This window comes from Plectropomus leopardus, chromosome 21 (genome assembly GCF_026936395.1).
Source record: "Plectropomus leopardus strain MGB_pleo_1.0 chromosome 21, ASM2693639v1, whole genome shotgun sequence".
In the NCBI taxonomy this organism is placed as follows: Eukaryota; Metazoa; Chordata; class Actinopteri; order Perciformes; family Serranidae; genus Plectropomus; species Plectropomus leopardus.
The window spans coordinates 19,381,337-19,399,273 of record NC_142196.1 but is presented as its reverse complement, the minus strand read 5'-3'; the positions used below and the strand labels follow the sequence as shown (position 1 = coordinate 19,399,273).

At 38.6% G+C, this 17,937-nt stretch overlaps 2 protein-coding genes across 4 annotated transcripts in view; both read left to right on the top strand.

The window, feature by feature from the left end:
* Positions 1-113: 113 nt before the first annotated feature.
* Positions 114-12,537, top strand: LOC121960764 (zinc transporter ZIP12-like). 2 transcript variants are annotated; one of them, XM_042510617.2, is made up of 13 exons: positions 114-325; positions 1,061-1,355; positions 2,542-2,874; positions 2,950-3,157; positions 4,443-4,594; positions 4,755-4,926; positions 5,549-5,721; positions 5,843-5,998; positions 6,205-6,282; positions 8,814-8,886; positions 9,023-9,181; positions 9,288-9,475; positions 10,113-12,537. In XM_042510617.2, exons 2-13 carry the CDS (start codon positions 1,113-1,115, stop codon positions 10,239-10,241), a joined length of 2,064 nt encoding a protein of 687 aa, XP_042366551.2. In that variant the 5' UTR covers positions 114-325; positions 1,061-1,112; the 3' UTR covers positions 10,242-12,537. The 2 variants fall into 2 exon arrangements, with proteins under 2 accessions (XP_042366551.2, XP_087928312.1); XM_088072186.1 differs by having other exon boundaries at positions 869-1,355.
* Positions 12,538-16,715: 4,178 nt separating this feature from the next.
* Positions 16,716-17,937, top strand: part of cacnb2a (calcium voltage-gated channel auxiliary subunit beta 2a) — a 77,127-nt gene continuing 75,905 nt past the window's right edge. For both annotated transcript variants that reach the window (XM_088071909.1, XM_042510101.2), the window contains exon 1: positions 16,716-17,013. In XM_088071909.1, the coding sequence (XP_087928035.1) occupies positions 16,930-17,013 (84 nt within the window). In that variant the 5' untranslated portion in view covers positions 16,716-16,929. The remainder of the gene's footprint in view (positions 17,014-17,937) is intronic.

Here is a 17,937-nt window from a genome sequence, read left to right as displayed (position 1 = left end):
AATTTCACATTTTCTAAGCATTACTCTGTCAGGCATGAGCCATTCAATCCCCCCTTCCAGTGGCTGGCCACCCCCATCACCTAATATTGAAAATGAGGCAGCATTCTCCATGGAAACCACAGCCCTCTGAGGCTGTCGCAGCTAATCCTCAGGAGCTTACTCAACTCTTACTTCTCCTAAGAGGGTTTTACCAGCAGCACCAATGCCCAAGAATTCTCCCCAAACAAGCTCTGGATCTTCTGTTTATCCCACCGGAGGAGGAAAACAAACCTAGTTAAGCAGCAGAGAGGAGCAGAGAGGAGCAGAGGGAAGAACGGTTCATCCGGTAAGCCTTTTCATCTATTCTATCTCAGGTATTACTGTAGCTTCAGTCCTCTTATTGCTCTGTCGGTTTGACCTGCAGGGTGTACGGCGTGGGTGGATGTTGGAAAGTGTTTTTGCGGGAAAGCTTGGCATGTTTTGCTCCGCATGTTTGATCCTTGATGACTCAGAGATCATAGAGAATAAAAAATCCTTTTATTTGGACGTCACCAGGGTTTCAGTGCATCTGAGGCTCAACATACTACATGCACACACTCACACCAGTTTTGAACAATTGATGCTGCTAAATAAGGAAACTAGCTCAATATGGAGACCATTATGAAAGCCTTCAGACTTTAGAAACTGAAGAGGTGCAGCATTTCTGGCAACTACTTTGCTTTAGATGTGTATCTCTGTCGTTGCTTTGCGTTAATAATAGCCTACTGCCTAGTTTTCCTCAATTCTAATTATTTTCTCTACCGTCTCCCCCTCCATGCCCCCTACTCCCTGCCCCTGTGCTCTCTCACTTGCCTGCACTAATCCTTTTGTTGTGGACTGAGGGGCCCAGGCTTTGGCTGACCGTTCGACACTGTAAGGGCTGGTTCAGCTGAAGGGTGCCCTTCGAGCCCTGCTGTCCTCCACCAGATCTGGCGGGCCAATCATTAACGCCTCCTCTTTTCTGGAAGCTTCCAGCTCTATCCTCACCTTCATATTTCTCACTCACTTTGCTTGTTTGTTTGTGTGCATCATCGTCTTCAAGCTCTGAGCCAGTCCTGGGAGCTTCAAGGGAGTCGGACATCCTTGGTAGGAACATGCACTTCAGGAGCGGTGCGCCCACTTTGCTGCTGCTGCTGCTGGTTCGTTGTCTGCTGGAGGTGAGAGGGCAGGAGCGGGGGTACCTGCAGGAGGCTCTCAGGGCCTTGGATCTGCCCCTGGGTACCAATGATGATGTGCCAAAGCTCAACAAGAATCACACCGGAGTCCTGATCGCCAAGCTCCTCCGGGTGGTGCACTGCGCAGAGCGGATTGGGACCTCTGAGGACGTCTGTAACAAGGTAAGGGGTAAACCTGTCACACGACGTGATAAATAGAGCTCTCACGCATCCATACTTATTATGTATTCATCCTGTTGCCGCCTGCTTGTTCCAAGAAACTTGCTTGTTATGGCTGGAATGTGAGTGAATGTGGAGGCTTAAGTCCTTGACCTCTATGGGGCATTCATGCTGAGTGGCTTTAGGCATCCCTCCATTTGACATAATAAACTCCATAGTGTGGAGTTGGAGGTACTTCACATGTTTGTGCTGGTGGGCTGACAACAGGATTATGTGCGTCTCGAGCCTTGAAAGTTAAAAATTAATAGAAACTTTTCTCACTAACAAAAAGTAGTGCTTCGCCCACTCTCCTAACCTTCAGTATTTCTGTGTGTGGGTCTAATTGGGCACAAACAGTGGCACAAAGCTATCATTTTTCTGGGAGGCAGAGTACACAGTGTATGCAGGGAGAAAATAGGCCTTTCATCAAGCAGACTCTTCTTCCAAGGTCATTTGTTTTCAGTCAGTGCTCACATGACCTGATATTTTTCAACTCTCTGTCCTTAAATCAGGGATACTCAATTTATGGTCCACAGTCCAAATCTGGCCAAGAAAGGGTGCCAGGTGCCACCCCAATCATTTTCTAATTCAAAATAAAAATAAGGTGATTCACACTGGGAAGTGTTTCTGTACTTTTAGCGTTCATAAGGTGCCAGAGTGCATAAAACAACATTAAAATAGAGCCAGTAGAGGATCCCCCTACCCCAACAGAGGCACCTAATGTCCCCAAATCCTAGAAATGTCCTAAAAACCAAGAAACATGATAAAATCATAGAAATGTCCTAAAATCCTAGAATCGTCCTAACATCCTAGAAATGTTCTAAAATCCTAGAAATGTCCCAATATTCAAGAATGACCTGAAATCCTAAAAACACCCTAAAATCCTAGAAATGTCCCCAAATCTTAGCTAAGACCCTAAAGTCCTAGAAACATCCTAAAAATGTCCTGAAATCCCAGAAATATCCTAAAATCCAAGAAATGTTCTTAAATTCTTAATATGTCCTATAATCCTAGAAACATCCTGAAATCCTGAAAACAACCTAAAATCCAAGAAATGTCCTAAAATCCTAGAAATGTCCTCAAGTTCCAGAAATGTCTTGAAATCCTAGAAGTTCAGTATCCTTAAACTCTTCTCCTGGTCTTGCTGCAGTGCCTGACACCAGATGTGGCTCTCTCTGTGCTGGAGCATGATGGGAAGGCTTATCTCACAGAGGAGGACTACGAGCGGATCTCCACCGTTCTGCTGTACTACATCATTAACTTGGATGACCTGTGTGTGTCAAATGCTGCCTCTCCTTCCTCCCTCTCCTCCTCCTCCTCCTCCTCCTCATTTGGGAACTATCAGTTCTACCTTTTGGCCCTCGCCAGTCTACACCCGGCTGAGGACGACCTCTTCCTGTCTCCCAGCGAAACAGAAAGTATCCTGCAGCTCATCAACCAGCACTACGACCCCTCCCATCAAGACGCCTCATCTGATTTGCAAGTAAGATCTTTAGATATCTACCCCGTCTCAACAGGTGCACATTCAGGTGTGATTACTTCAACTTTGATCCCACAGTGTATTGATGCCCCTCACCTCCTTGAAGATGTTGACGTACAAGAAAAAGCAGGCGCTGATGTGTCTTCTGTGCCCAAACTGGCCGCAGCCGTCATCAGCCACGTCCTGCAGGGCCACTGTTTCAGACAGAGGAACCTCCCGTCTCCTGCTTTCTTTACCGAATACATCTTTCAATCCCTAAATCGCACAAGTGACCTGCAGATAATGGGTAAGTGCAACAGCATACCAGCTACATGAGAACATTTTTTGTGTATGAAAACCAACAAACAGGAGGGAAATCCAGGCCTTCCAAAAATGTGAAAAATGTGAAAAATTAAAGGAGGAATTACATTAAAAAGCCTTTATTAATAACGTCTTTTTACATTTTTGGAGTACATGGACCTCTTCCTGTTTGCATGTTTTTTCTTTGTATTGTAAAAATGGATACTAAAAAATTGAGATCAAATGGTAAAACTAATTTAAATAGTGATTAAGATACTGTGCTGCCTATTTCTCACCTAAAATATTTTCAGAAACATTACTGTCTAACTGTAATACAAGATCATGTATTACCAGCCGGCCGCCATATTGTTTCTGATGGGCCACTTGCATTACATCACCTACCAGCAGCAGCATTTATTGGTCTGGTGCGACTCATGCATTCTGGTATTGTACGTTATTGTTGGTACCTCCTTAACAAAAGCACCACTTTTCTTTCTTTTTGTGGTCATGTAGCACCAATTTCACAAGTATTTGTATCTTTCTATTGCACACAGCCCAGTTTTATGAAATCTTTTCAGCAGAGAAATACCTCTTTAAGTTCTATATTAGCTCGCCTTTCAGCTCTGTTGGTGGTCACTTTTTGGAAATATCTCACTCTTTAGCTGCTTAATGCTCCACTATGTTCACCAGCCAAGTACTAACTGTGTGTGCCTGCTGTTGGGTGCTAAGCAGGTAGTGTAAAGTTGGTTAATCAGAGCTTTTCCACTAAAAATAGCTGCATGTTGCAAAAACAACACTACGAGCGCGATGAGAGGGAACAATACAGTAACATTGGAGGCTGTAAAACCAAAACAATCATCGAAAGTAGCTTTAGTGTCAGAGCTGGGTGATAATTCTTCTGTGGATCCATCTCTACAAACATCTTTCACATTATACCTAGGCATTCAATGTCTTCTGTAAGTTCTTTATTTTAAGGTGTTTTCTGTCGTTGCCACTGAAAAGGAAGATGAGTCATCATGCATGAAAGAGCAGCTAACCCTCCTGAAAGATTTACACCAGTTTCGGTTTTAAAAAAAGAAATGTTCTAAAAGCAGTGTCAGATACTTTCCATGCTGCTAAAAATAATATATCACCATCTTTTACATGAAAAATGTCAAAATCACTATTAAATAGTGGCACAAATGCCGGCTATCTGCAGGTTAAATCCAAAATAGTGCTGTTTTGATCTGGTGTTTCTCGAGTTGAATTTGACTTGGTGCACAGTATCATGATGCAGTGATTTCTTTGCTCAGATTTAGAGGAGCTGCTCCATCAGCTGGGAGTGGGGAGGGAAGCAGCGACACACTCTCACCACAGGAAGAGGCGGAGTTCACAGAGAGGGGGCGGGCCTCTGCTGGATGGTTGCAAACATGAAGCTGGTGGAATTAGCAGAGACTGGGCACAGGTGAGGCTGAAGCAAATGTTTGTAAATGTTTAAAGGTGAATATTCTGAATGACAAGATGCATTACAACATTTCTGTATTCTTCATGCAGTGACTGCAAGCCTCGATATGAAGTGCCTCCTACTCATCCACAAAATTGTCTCTACTTTTGACTCTAATCAGGTGTGTTTTTCAGCCAATCAGCTGGTGGATATTTTTGCTCTGAATCCTCATTTGCCGATTTCCAAGGAGCACTTCAGACAAATGTGCCCAGCCATCATTCAGCAGTTGCTAGGCAATGCCTGCGAGTCTGCAGAATTAAAGAGAAGAGGATCTCTGCCCACTGCTCTCGAGAGTAAGACATTTCACTACATCAGCCTTCAGTCACTGATAAATACATTAAACAGTTAGTTTGCAACTAAATCAAGCAGTTATTGCTCTGTGACGTTTTTTACTTAAACCTTATCTAATGAATATTTGTTGTTTGAGGTCATCAGTTGAACCTCAAAATAAGCAAAAAGGAATATAAAGTACTAATGCAGGTAAACATGCCAAAAATTGGAATACTCATAAGTTAGTGGCCTAAATAGACTATTGTTTATGAAAAGTCATATTCCTTGGTTTATTTGGTTTAAAGAAATATTTCACCAGCCAAATAACAATTTGTATATTAATTACTCACCTAATGTTACGTTGAATTTGTGAGCAAAACATGTTGTTTCCCGAATGCCTCCACTGTAAATAAAGAATTTCAATAAAGAGAGAAATTCTTCATGAATTGAAATAATAGGGGTCCACATTTACCAATAGTTAAATTATATCAAAAAATTAATTTACAAACTCTCACACATCTCGTGCAGTATAATCGAAGTCTCATTTAACCAGTCGTTTGTTTTTTCATTTTGTGTGTTTTAAATTGTGCAAAAATAAAAACATCAAAGGGGCAAAAATGTGTGTAAACTCCCTCCTCTCTGCAGAGTACGGCTACAGCACGGCTGCCGTCCTGCTCATCACGGTGGGCTCCATGCTCGGGATCTGCCTGATCTTCTTCAACTCCTGCCAGGAAACCTACACGCTCATCCTGCAGCTGTTTGTGGGCCTGGCAGTGGGGACGCTCTCAGGAGACGCACTCCTGCACCTCATACCACAGGTATCGGACACAGAGCTACTGCACCACCCTCTGTAACTGTGAGTCAAGCGCCACACATGTGTAAAGATCCTCTCTGTTGACTGAGGAGTGAATGTCTAATTGTTTTCTGTCTTCTTTGGAGATCCTCGGCCTCCATGATGACACCCACAGCCATGACGACGAACACAATCCAGAACGAAAAGAGTATCTGTGGAGGATTCTGGGAATGATCGCAGGGATCTACGGCTTTTTCCTCATTGAAAGAATCTTTTCCTTCTTTGTCCCGTCTCATGGTCATGTAAGAGTTACCCCCTTATCAATCTAATGATTAGCAAATGCTCAAACAGCATACAGTGTGTGAAGCACAAGAGGCAGATTTTCTTTATCTATCCAGAAATGGAACTTTTTAAGTTTTCCATGAACAAGCAAGTTTGTGCCGAGTTTGAAGTTTTGCAGAGCTGACTGTTCAGCAACACTGGTCTCATGACTTTCTTTTGTCTGCAGGGTCATGGTGACCTTCCCTTAGAGCTAAACATCAATGGACAGTCACAGAGGGGCAAGTCCATCTCCACCATACAGCTGGTGAGTCTCGTCACTGCCCACACTGAACTATCAGGTTTTTTTATATTGTTCTTGGCAGGAAAACCTGATTTCCGTCATTATCCCTGTTATCTTGTGAAAGGAGGCACAGTCACCATGACAAAGCAGTTCTTGAATGTTAAAAAGCACAAAATTAAAACATGTTCCAAGTGAAGGGAGATGAAAAACAGGAAATATAAATATATAAGTTGTAGTGCTTCCATGTCAGTGGTTTCACCTTTTTTGTGATGTAATAGTAATCATCATGTTTTTTTGAATTTCATGAAAGTTTGAAGACAGTATTGCAGCTCTAACTTTAATCAGCTTGTGTTTTGACAATGTTCTATAACATTTTTACGCAGGGATTTGAAACCACGAGATGTACAGGTTCTTGGAGGCTCACATTTTTTTTTACTAGTTGCTGAAAAAATCAGTTTGAAAAAAAGAGCAAAATCCAGAAACAGCCCTGAAATCACTCACCAAACCCGCCAGACTCCATTTACATAAACAGAGCCAGCATATATTCATTAATTGGGTGAATTAAGGGTTAATTTTAACAAAACCAGAGTTTTTGATTTTTAGGGCTAATTAAGATGGTTTTATTTTGTTTCTTTAAATGAAGTGTTTTTTACAATGCCATCTTTTTCCTTGCCAAATTTTGCCCAGCATTGGAGCATTATTTAACCCCCTTCCTGACACGCTGATAATGAATAGGTCTTTTCATATCATACCATCTTCTAGCTTTAAAACTCAGTCCATCACAGCCTGTGAAAGACGGTAATGTTGTTGTCTACACAGAGTAGAAGAGGTTAAGACTGTTATTCTTTTATTTTTTCAGTTTTTGGTCAAGTTTGCATTCGTACTATGGTGCTGTTACTTAGAATGGCAGATCCTGGATATTTCAACCGTTTTCTCATCGCCTTTAGCAGTCTATTATGACTTCTCTGCTTATTTGCTGTAACTAGTTTTGACTAAACTTCATAAATGTTGTGCCCATAACTGTGACAATATAAATACAATAAGAGCCTTTATTGATCTCCAGAAGAGACACACATAAACAGAGAAAGTTAGAGGGTATATAGAAAGCGTAGGGTATATAAACACCTGTCATGGAAGTAAGTAACTACGGTCTCCAGGTAATTTGTTATCACAAGAGGGTAAAGTCAACAAAAGTCCAAAAACAAGGAAAGCTGCTGCAACACTTCTCATCGTTCTCACAGCATCACATTTCTTTGTAATCCTACTTGTGTTTCCTTTCTCATAAACACAAATATGTGTATTTCTTCTGATCAAATCATGTCACCATTCTCTATTACTGTCACAAACAAAACTTTAATTCCTACTTTGGTCCACAAAGCTTCCTAATCTCCCCAAAAACAAGAATTAGCTGTGATGATAAACACTGTTTAAATATCGTGTTTACTGTGCTATGCTGCTGTGGATTTATTAAAGTCATTTTCATTCGCCCTACTGATGCTTCCCTCCCACACTACTCCTCCAGACGAGCAACAAGAAAGCAAAAATGCACTAGAAACAGAGGAGTTCTGCTAGAGGGCACTGTTGACAGTCAATTACAGCACAATATTGGACATATTCTTTGTTTGCACACAAATGCAAGAGCATAAAAGCAGATAATAGAAATAAAACACATGTAACAACAGCTCAACTATCAAAAAACATAGATACTGTTCATCAAGGATAATATGCATCCACTGAATCCATGCTCACATTTAAAAACTGACTGGAATTCACTTAAATCAATTGTCCTGCTCTGCCTTTATGTAACAGGCAATGAAGCGTGGTGTGGGAGGGAGAGAAGGAACAGGGCATGTAGGATGTTGGAGAATGAGAAGTATTGAATCATTCAGAAAGCACTTCATGCCTGTGTTGAATACACACTTTACAAAACTAGAACATTTCGGACACAGAGACGGGTCACTCACGTGGAAAGAGAGTTTCCAACCATTGTAGCAGTTACATAAAAATACCCTGTTTGGGTGGATTCATCTCATCCGGCAGCAATTTTATTTAACTCTTTGAAACCGACACCAGGCTTCTTGTGCTGCATTCAGATGCCTTTCACAAACTATTTGGCAATGGGGAGCATTAAAATAGGGAAAAAAGGCATTGACCAACTTGGCAAGAAATGCCCCCACAGTTTGCAAGAAATTAGCAAGAAGTGACAAGAAAATTACCTTAGTTTTTTAATATTTTATTTTATTTTTTATTATAATGAAAATAATAAAAGAAAAATAAAATAAAATAAGTACATATGGTATGTTACTGAAAAATAAATAAATATGTACATTTCTATATACTTTAAGGTCATTTTCTTGTTTTTTTGTAATTTTCTCACAAATGTCTCACAATTACTTTTGTATTTTTTGGGCCATGTCTTGTTAAGTTGCTCATTGCTCTTCTCCCCATGGTTTTGCAAGAAATCAAACCAATCTGCCCATGTTTTTAAAAGGGTTGACTTTGCAAATGAAAGGTGTAAAAATGTGTTGCTGTGAATAATCATCTGTGTCCTGCAGGGACCAGTGGATGACTTGGAGTGCACAGAAGTATCTCCCGAACACATCAACACAAGGAGCCCTTCACATCAGAGTAAGCTTCTTCAACATGAGCCGCACAAACACAGCTGAATGTGCTGTACTTTGTAATTAGTCGCCTGGCATGACCGAACGATTGTCACGGTCTGAGGATGAGCTTTAACCACACAGACTCCCTTTTGTGTTCCCAGGACAAGGGGTTCCTCTGCTGGCTGTGATGGTAATCGTGGGAGACAGCCTTCATAACTTTGCCGATGGCCTGGTTGTCGGGGCGGCCTTCTCCTCTTCAGCCGAGACCGGCATGGCGACCACCGTGGCCATTCTGTGCCACGAGATCCCGCACGAGATGGGTGAGAGGTCACGGTTACTCACTTTGGGAACGCTTTTGTTGTTTTTTGGCTGAGGCCAGGAAACGCTCAGCTTGGCTTATCTTTTTCTGCTTTCTGTCTCTTGAAGGGGACTTTGCGGTGTTGTTGAGCTCTGGACTCTCAGTGAAGACTGCTGTGCTGATGAACTTTCTCAGCGCTCTGACGGCCTTCATGGGGCTCTACATTGGACTGTTTGTGTCCTCAGAGATGGAGGTGCAGCAGTGGATCTTCGCTGTTACTGCTGGGATTTTCCTCTATCTGTCACTGGTCGAAATGGTAAAGGAGCCTTATAAAAATATGTACTCTATACTTCTGTTTTTATCAACAAATCATATGAAAAGACCAAAACAAATAATTAATTGATATCGTTTATTCCTCTGCCCCATATGATAAGCCTATAGAGCGGCATCTCATAATGAGGCTTTCTTTCAGAAAGTATTTGCAGTAGTTCATGGGGAGTGACAAATTATTTTTTGACCCTATTTGAATTTTGCCATGAATTACACATTATGTTTGTCAATTTAAAAAAAATGTTCATCAAGACAATTGCAGTTTGTTTTAAAATTGCTGAGGTCTAAGACAGTGAAAATACATGAATAGAGAGGTTCCATTGATCCGAAAGCCAAAATTTCAAAGCCCCACTAGCCTGAAAAATGCCTCAATGAACTGAAAGCATTTTCATTTTTATTGGAAATGCATCTTGGTCCCAAATATCAGTTATCAGTCTCCTTACCTACTAATAATTGGTATCAGTATTGGCTCTGAAAAAACAATATCTGTCAACCCCTATTTCATACCAACATGTACTCACTTTAGCAACAGATGTTTTGGTCACTTTATGGGATATATTTCTATATTTCTATTAAAACTTTTATTAATTTAGTTTTTCTCTTAATTTCTGTCCTATATTCAGCTTCCAGAGATGAGTCGAGTGAAGACGGACAGACCGTGTCTCATGTTCTTCCTGCAAAACCTCGGTCTGTTGATGGGTTGGGCCTGTCTTCTGCTACTCGCACTCTTTGAACATGAACTCAAATTCTGAATGCAGTGTAAGTGATGTATATCTCTTCACACAGGGTTGAGCCGAAAACAAACTTATTTTCTAGTGTTTTTTGACTTGAAAGTGTTAGTGTGTGCAACCAGGATGTTTTAAGTCATTATTGGTCAGCGAATGAGTTTTTCATGATGTTTTAGTCTCAGCACTGGATGGTTAATGTATGTTAGCTGTATGATGAATCTGCTCTTTTTTTATACTTGATGATTTATTTTTGTATGTTAGGTCTCTGGATGCTATATAGTTTAAACTCTAATGACCTTATTTGGCAAATTCAGGTACACTTGTGCATATCTGTTCTGTGAAATATCAGTTGCCTCAGACAATCAAATCATTTGATTTTGGAGTCGTGTCTCACAAGCAACATATAAAGTATTGTAAATCTACTTCACTACACCAGTGTGTTTATACAGATAGGAGAATGTGTAATTTAAGAAGTCATCAAGTCCATGTGGAATTTGCATAGTGTCTTGAATCGGGTGATACTTTATTGTACAGGCTCGTAATTTCTGCATAATTTCTGACTGTATGCCAAGAAATTTCCTGGAAAAAAACCAGAGAAATTTAGATTATTTATATGAAAAATAGAGACAAGTGTTCATATAGTACACTTCCAAGTAATTAATTCAAATTAAATGGACACTCTGGTGATTTACTATTGTCCTTTCATGAATAGAAAGACAGGATTCCTGCAAATTTCTATAAATTTTCAAACCTTTTCCAGAATAATTGACCCCTTTTCCATGACTTTATTCAAGTAGTTTGAGTAGGTTGGCCCACAGACAGCCTATTAAACATGCACTTCAAGGCATTTGCACATAATCAAACTGCTAGCGCTTGGTAACTTAACTCTCTTGTCAGACATCCCCACGGCCAGCTAGCTGAATATGGCAATAGACCTGACTTGCATATGTAGGTATTTTGCAAAGTCTATGTGAACCCGCTACACAACAACTTTTCAGCAGTTTCATTTTTCTCTCCTGATGTGACAGCATGTCTCTTACCTCCAAAAAGTGGGCGTGGCCTGGGCAATGATATGATGTCACTCTGGTAGGTGAGACCATAGACTGCATAAATAATGGACGTAGCTACCGTGACATCATCCATTGGTTTGTGGACAGCTGTTTTGAAACCTCAAGTTTAGCATTTCAGCCGTGGCCATCTTGTTTTTTTTAGAGCCATTAGTGAGCATATTTGGGCGAGAGGCTGCAGCTGGACAATCTCCCATACATTTAAATAAGATTTTTTTTTGTGCAAGCACGTGTTTTGGGTTTTTTTTTGCAATTGTTGCAATTGCAATTTGCAAGTGTATGTTGTGGCAAAGCTGTGAGAGGAGTAACGGTCCAAAAACACATGGTGGAAGATGAAGAATAAGAATATACGAGACAAATAATAAATAGTGCACCTGCAGTTTGCACTGCAGTAAAATGTAAATGGGTGATTAATATATTCTTGTGCCTGGCTTTATATTTCTGCTGTAAAGTTGGCCACTTTAACACTGGTATCTATGGGATTTGACTTTCCTCTGGAGCCAGCTTCAAGTGGACAGTCAAAGAACTAAAATTTTTGGCTCTTTTGTGTCGTTTTCAGCCCTGTAGATTGCCTCTTGGTTAGTAACCATGTCTTTCAAAGTCAAGAATATTCATAATTTCCTTATTACTTGTACCATATACATTTATGGTGCTTTCCAAGATACTTCTTAGGAAATTGTTAGAGACATTTTCACAATATTAAGGACCCATAAAATAGAACATTACCATGATTTAAACTTGTAAATTTACAAAACCTGATTGGTTAATTTAAAGGGCTTGTATTAGCTGCAAAGAAAGGACTAACGTCTCTTTGTTAGACATAAGCTTCCCTAAACACATGTATTTTTGAAGCCCCGTTTAGAGACACATTGCTCTCTTTCAGCTTCTCATCTCAGAGGCATTGTTCTTTGTTTTTGAGGCCTCTCTGTGATCCAATATGAGGGCACTTCCACCCACCTGAGCTACTTGTTCTCTTCATCCACCAACCTGGATGACTAATGCTGGGTGTTCAAGACAGAAACTCCAGAGCGATGCGGCCCACACAGCACACACGCTCTTTACCGGCCGGAGTGGGCCTGCAGGAGGAGGAGGAGGAAGGAGTGAATATTTCAGCACAATGAGATAAATGAAACACAGCAAATCAACTTATTTGTACATTAAATTGGATTTGTGATATAGAAAGAATGAGTGGGCTTAGGAGCAGATTTTCCTCTTTTTAATCAGCTTGCTGTGATTAAATTCTGTTGCTCTCAGCCTCAACACATTTCTGTAAAATTTGAACAAACAGCTGTCAAGCATGTATTTGCGTTGGGGATTAGTTTCATTGCACAATTTACGCTGTGATTATGTTAATGTGCTATTCGAGCTTACTATCAAAGTGCAAAGTCAGTCGTGTTGACAGAGTTGTGAGATTATTTGGCTATCACGTCAGAAAAAGCTGACACCATTTATTGTGACTTCCCGAGTAATGTTCAAACAATAGTAGGAAGTCCATTGCGTTTTCTCTTATTCTTGCATTTTTGCTGTTATTTTGGAAATGCCAGCCCCTTTGGCATTTCCAGGAAAGCTTCTGCACAGACAGATCTGCTCTTTTGCACCAAAGAGGCATTTTTTGGCATGTGTGTGTTCTTTCAAGGCAACTGCTGCCAGGATGGAGGAAGGAAGGGCTTTTTATCTGAGCCTTGTTGGTGTGAACAGAGTATCCTCACTCGCTCATCAGAGACCTGTCAGAAGAAAAGTTCAGCTGTGGGGTCGTCGGGGCACCAGAACATACAGAACAATAGGAAATGCTAAAAGAAAGAGACAAAAAAAGGAAATATAAAAGTGTTTTCCCTTTGATTAATAAGGATCTCAGTGAAAATCATCCTTTGCACCTGTTATTGTTATCTGACAAAACCGCCTGGGTTCAACTCAGACACTGTTATTTATGAGAGGGGAGGGGGCGCTGCAAAAAGGGGAGGAACTCCAAATTAATTCCTAAATATTTTTAGGAAAAAATGGGGAAAATATCTAGAACACTCTTGTTATAATCATAGTAATTTTACATTTAGAATTATGTTTCAGAAAAAATATGATAAAATATAGAAAATAAATCTATATCTTTCTATACCTGCCTAAACCTTTTTTTTTTTTTAGCACTTTTTCCAGGTCAATTTTCTGTTTGTTTGTTTTTTTTACTTATGTTGTATTTTATTGTTATTATTATTATTATTATTACTATTATTATCTTTTATTATTATTATTATTATTATTATTATTATTATTATTATTATTATTATTACTATTATTATCTTTTATTATTATTATTATTATTATTATTATTATTATTATTATTATTATATTTTATTATTATTATTATTATTATTATTATTATTATTATTATATTTGAAGGTACTTTTCTTGTAACTTTTTACTATTTTATGGCTATGTCTTATTAAGTTAAATCCTGGCAAATCCTGGGCAATGACTAGATGCCGGTCTTGTATATGTGTATCGTTTTGCTTGTGAAATTTAAGCTGTCAAGCAGCAGCACTATTTTAAAAATTTGTAATACAAGGAACATATTTTGCCTAATGTTAGACATGTTTGGGGATTTTCAACATACATATTTTAAACAATAGCAAAACAATGCACATTCAAAACTTTTCTCAAAACACTTTGCTCATTCCAAACCATTTCTAAGCCTGGAAAAATATCTGTAGACCTGTAATAATATATAAAAACATACAAGTGGTTCCCTATTCTGAAAAATAAGGTACAGTCCCTTGTACTTACTGGAAGTGTGCAGTTTTAACAGTATTCACAATCTTGAAATAAACTTTTTATGGGTAAAATAATTGAAATCCGTTTAGTAGTGCACTTTTATTAAGTTTGAAGACTTGCAAGATAAATGATCAAAATTGCAGGGACAAAATCCTAAAGCACTGATTACTACATTTCCCATAATGCAACTCAATAACATCTTTCATTAGTCTATCAAGCCTGGTAAACACCCACTTCTTTAAAACTACACAATTTGTAACCCCTTCTGTCTGTTTGAGATTTCTCTAATATATCCCTGATGACATCACTACACTATGACATCACTTTATGTATTTCAGACTTTGTAAAAGTTTCATCCAGAAGACATTCTTCAACTGTTTTCACAGGCTGAATACTAAAACAGATGAGCAAACTGACTTTGGTGTGTAAAATGAGTGGAGTGGCCCTTTAAAATGCAAACAAACATGAAACCACTAGAGGGCAACAATGAATAACAAAACTAAGGAGCAGCCTAAAACTTGTCTGAGGAAGGAGTTCACTTCAACTGCAGTGTTTGGTTTGAATGGCCTCATTACAGTGGATAAACCACTGTGTACATCATCACAGTATGTAAACGTTTCCAAGTGTCTGTAGATGCAGTGCCTCTCCTTCACCTGAACAGGTACAAACAGCTACAACTGGGAAAAAAAAATACTGTCTTTGTAAATGTCCAACTGAAATCTAGAGCTCAAACAATTGCTCATTTAATCAATTTATTATCATAAAATCAATCTAATGATCGATTACGTGTTTTACTTGCTTAATCAGGCAAATTGTGTGTGAGAATTTGCTGCTGTTATGTATTTAATATAATTTCAAATAAAATATATGTGTGTTTTTGACTGCCGGATGGACAAAACAGGACAATGTAAGATGAATTTTGATTCTTTTTTGTTATCATAGATAAATCAGTGACCTTTCTTTTATTTCTTTCTGCCTCATAAATGTTCCTGCATTTATATTCTTCTGTCACCAATGATCTGCCTTCTTGATTTCAACTTTAGTTTCTCCTTTTCACCCAGAAAAGACTGTTCTTACTAAAAACTAAAACCTGTGTCATTTAGGTTCCATCTGATAATAATAATTTGGCAACAGCCTGGCTTTGAGCATTAAAATCTTCTTTAAAATGACAAAGAAATGCAATCAGTTCTCCACTGACCTCTCTGACTCCAGAAAAACATCCATTGTACTGACAAACAGTTAAAAAATATATAGATATAATACTTTCAATACAGTTTTTAAAATCATCACCATCATTGTCAAATATAAGCATGCTGTATGTACTGTAAATAGCCATGCATATATACTGTACACATAATACTGTCTGTATGTAACCTATTATATCACCAAGATAGCAGACCAACGCTGCATCAACACTGAATCATAATGTTAATGAATCAACAAAACCATCACTGAATCAGTGTCCAAATTTAACATTGATTTTTAATCAGGTTTGCACCCTGAGATAATGATATTTCAATGATAAAAAAATAAATAAAATTGATGTGAGTTGAATTTAAATTCCCTGACTTAACATGAAATCAACATTGACAATATCAAATCGATCCTGCTTTATGTGTGGTGGGATTTTGTGCAGTTACCAGTAAAATAATGTCACTTTTGACTAAATCAGACACACACAACACATGGTGCTGCAATTAACATGAAATGAACCAAAAAGTCACTAACTCGAACAAAGTCAATAAAACATTCTTCAACCAGACATTGACTAACATGCATTTGTACCTATTTATACCTGAACATGAAGGAAAAAGCATTTCTTGCAGTATTGTGTTTCTATGTTGTTGTTAACCGGTGCTTTTTTATAGGCTATATTTATGCTTCCATTTTTTTTAACCTACTTTTGAGTGCATAATGTTATTTTCCCCCTCACACAGTCACACACACCCACAGACAAAAAGATAAAAAATAAAATGAAATAAAATAAAATGAACCTTGACAATAACAATAATAATCATAACAGTAATAACAGATAACAAATCAACTGAAATACTGAAATACATAAATTAATTAGATTCAATATAATGATAAATAAATACATAAATAATGATAAAGAAATTTTAAAAAGTAAAAAAAAAATAGAATAGTAAGTATTATAACCTACATCAAAGTTATATAATATATTAGTTTGTTTTTTTTTTAAGGCAGGATCAGTACTTTAATGTTATCCAACATCTCCCTTTCAGTCAGCAATACATGGCCAAGAAGGACATAAATGAGTTACAAACAAACAAACAAACAAAACTCCTTATGTGCATAATGGTTTAATCTTGTTTTTACTTGTAGTCTATGCTTCTCTTTATTGTTGAAGAAAAATCACTATATTTTTGTGACTCAAGTGTAAAAAGGGTTAGAAAACCATATATATTTTATATTCATATTTTCTGCTGGCAATTTGTTATTCATTGTCATGCTGTGAGAAGGCAGAGGTGTTGGCGTTGGCTGAGGGCGCATGGAGCAGCCAGTGTGGGTACAGTAGGAGGGCACTGATGATGATGATGATGATGATGATGATGATGATGATGATGAGGCTCTGTGGTGCTGAAGGCTATAATATCCGAGAATTCAAATCATCATCACCATCATCTGAACTCGAGGGAAACTGCTTCACAAACCTCTTCCGCACAAGCTCCTCCTTTAACCCTCCTGTCTCAAACTTAAAGATTGGCGGTGCCGTTCAGCAGCAGCAGCAGCGAGCAGCGCCTCGGTTTCTTCCGGTGACTGATAAAAAAAAAAAAAATGTGTTTTATCTTTAATTTTGGACACACCTGGAGCACCTGTCCTAGCATTTTGTTGAACATGTGCTCTTATCAAACGGTGTAATGGTCGTCGATAATACTTCACAGACAAGGACAACAACACCTCTGGACAAACACATGGACTCGCTGGAACATCCGATGCTTCAAGTAAGTTAATTAAAATTTAAATGACACCGGCATTTCACAGTGTGTTGGTAGTTGCCGAAAGTTAACTTAGCACGCGAAAGAAGCAGGTTAACTTTGGCTCACCTGTCCACTTCCTCGCGCCTATTAGTGGCTGATAGTTTAAACTGTTTGTCGCGAGGACATTAACTCGTGAGTGCCCGTTTTTGAATTTTAACGGTTGACTTTGACTCGAAATGTCGTAATCCTCGAAAGTTTGGCAACTTCATGTTGGTGTACATCAGGTTGTTGTTGTTTTTTTGAACATATTTTGACTTTTGAGCCAAATATCCAGGCTAATGTTTCATCTTACTACTTCAAATCTACCTCAAAATATAACGTTTTAACGGTTTATTTGTTTGCCATTGTGTCATTTCTCTGGACTTTTTACCTGTTTAAACTGAACCATTTTCATTACTGTTGCAAGAAGTGTTTGTATACCTTACTTAGGGACTGTTCGTTATTTATAATACTGTAGGGGGTGATGCAAAGCAGTGGAGGCACATTAAATACATTTGTTATAACTGAGGAGGGAATCCTGTTTTTGATTTAGCATAGGGGGTTGACATACAAGTTTAAATTGTCATGTTTTCCTTTGATTTTAAATATCCTCAGAACCTCAAAACCTGCAAGTTGGTTTGAAAGGCATGTTTTACCCAGAAGCTGTAAAACAGAAATTAAAGTTGGATTTTTAACATTTTTGAAGTACCTTGAAAACATTGCATGCGTCAGACTACCCTCATCAAAACCACTGTATTTTACATTTCTCATTTACAGTGATGTGGGTATTTATGGTAGAGGGAGGGTTGCGTTTTCCCCGAGTCACTCAGGGAGGCTCAAGGGAAAATAATTGTAGCTTCAGGGTCAGAATTAAAAAAAAATAAGTCACACCCCAGCCACCTGATAAAT

Coding starts and splice junctions, on each gene's coding strand:
- LOC121960764 (XM_042510617.2), top strand. CDS start 1,113: ATGCACTTCAGGAGCGGTGCGCCCACTTTGCTGCTGCTGCTGCTGGTT. Junction 1,356..2,541: donor CTGAGGACGTCTGTAACAAG/GTAAGGGGTAAA, acceptor GTCTTGCTGCAG/TGCCTGACACCAGATGTGGC. Junction 3,158..4,442: donor AAGTGACCTGCAGATAATGG/GTAAGTGCAACA, acceptor TTCTTTGCTCAG/ATTTAGAGGAGCTGCTCCAT.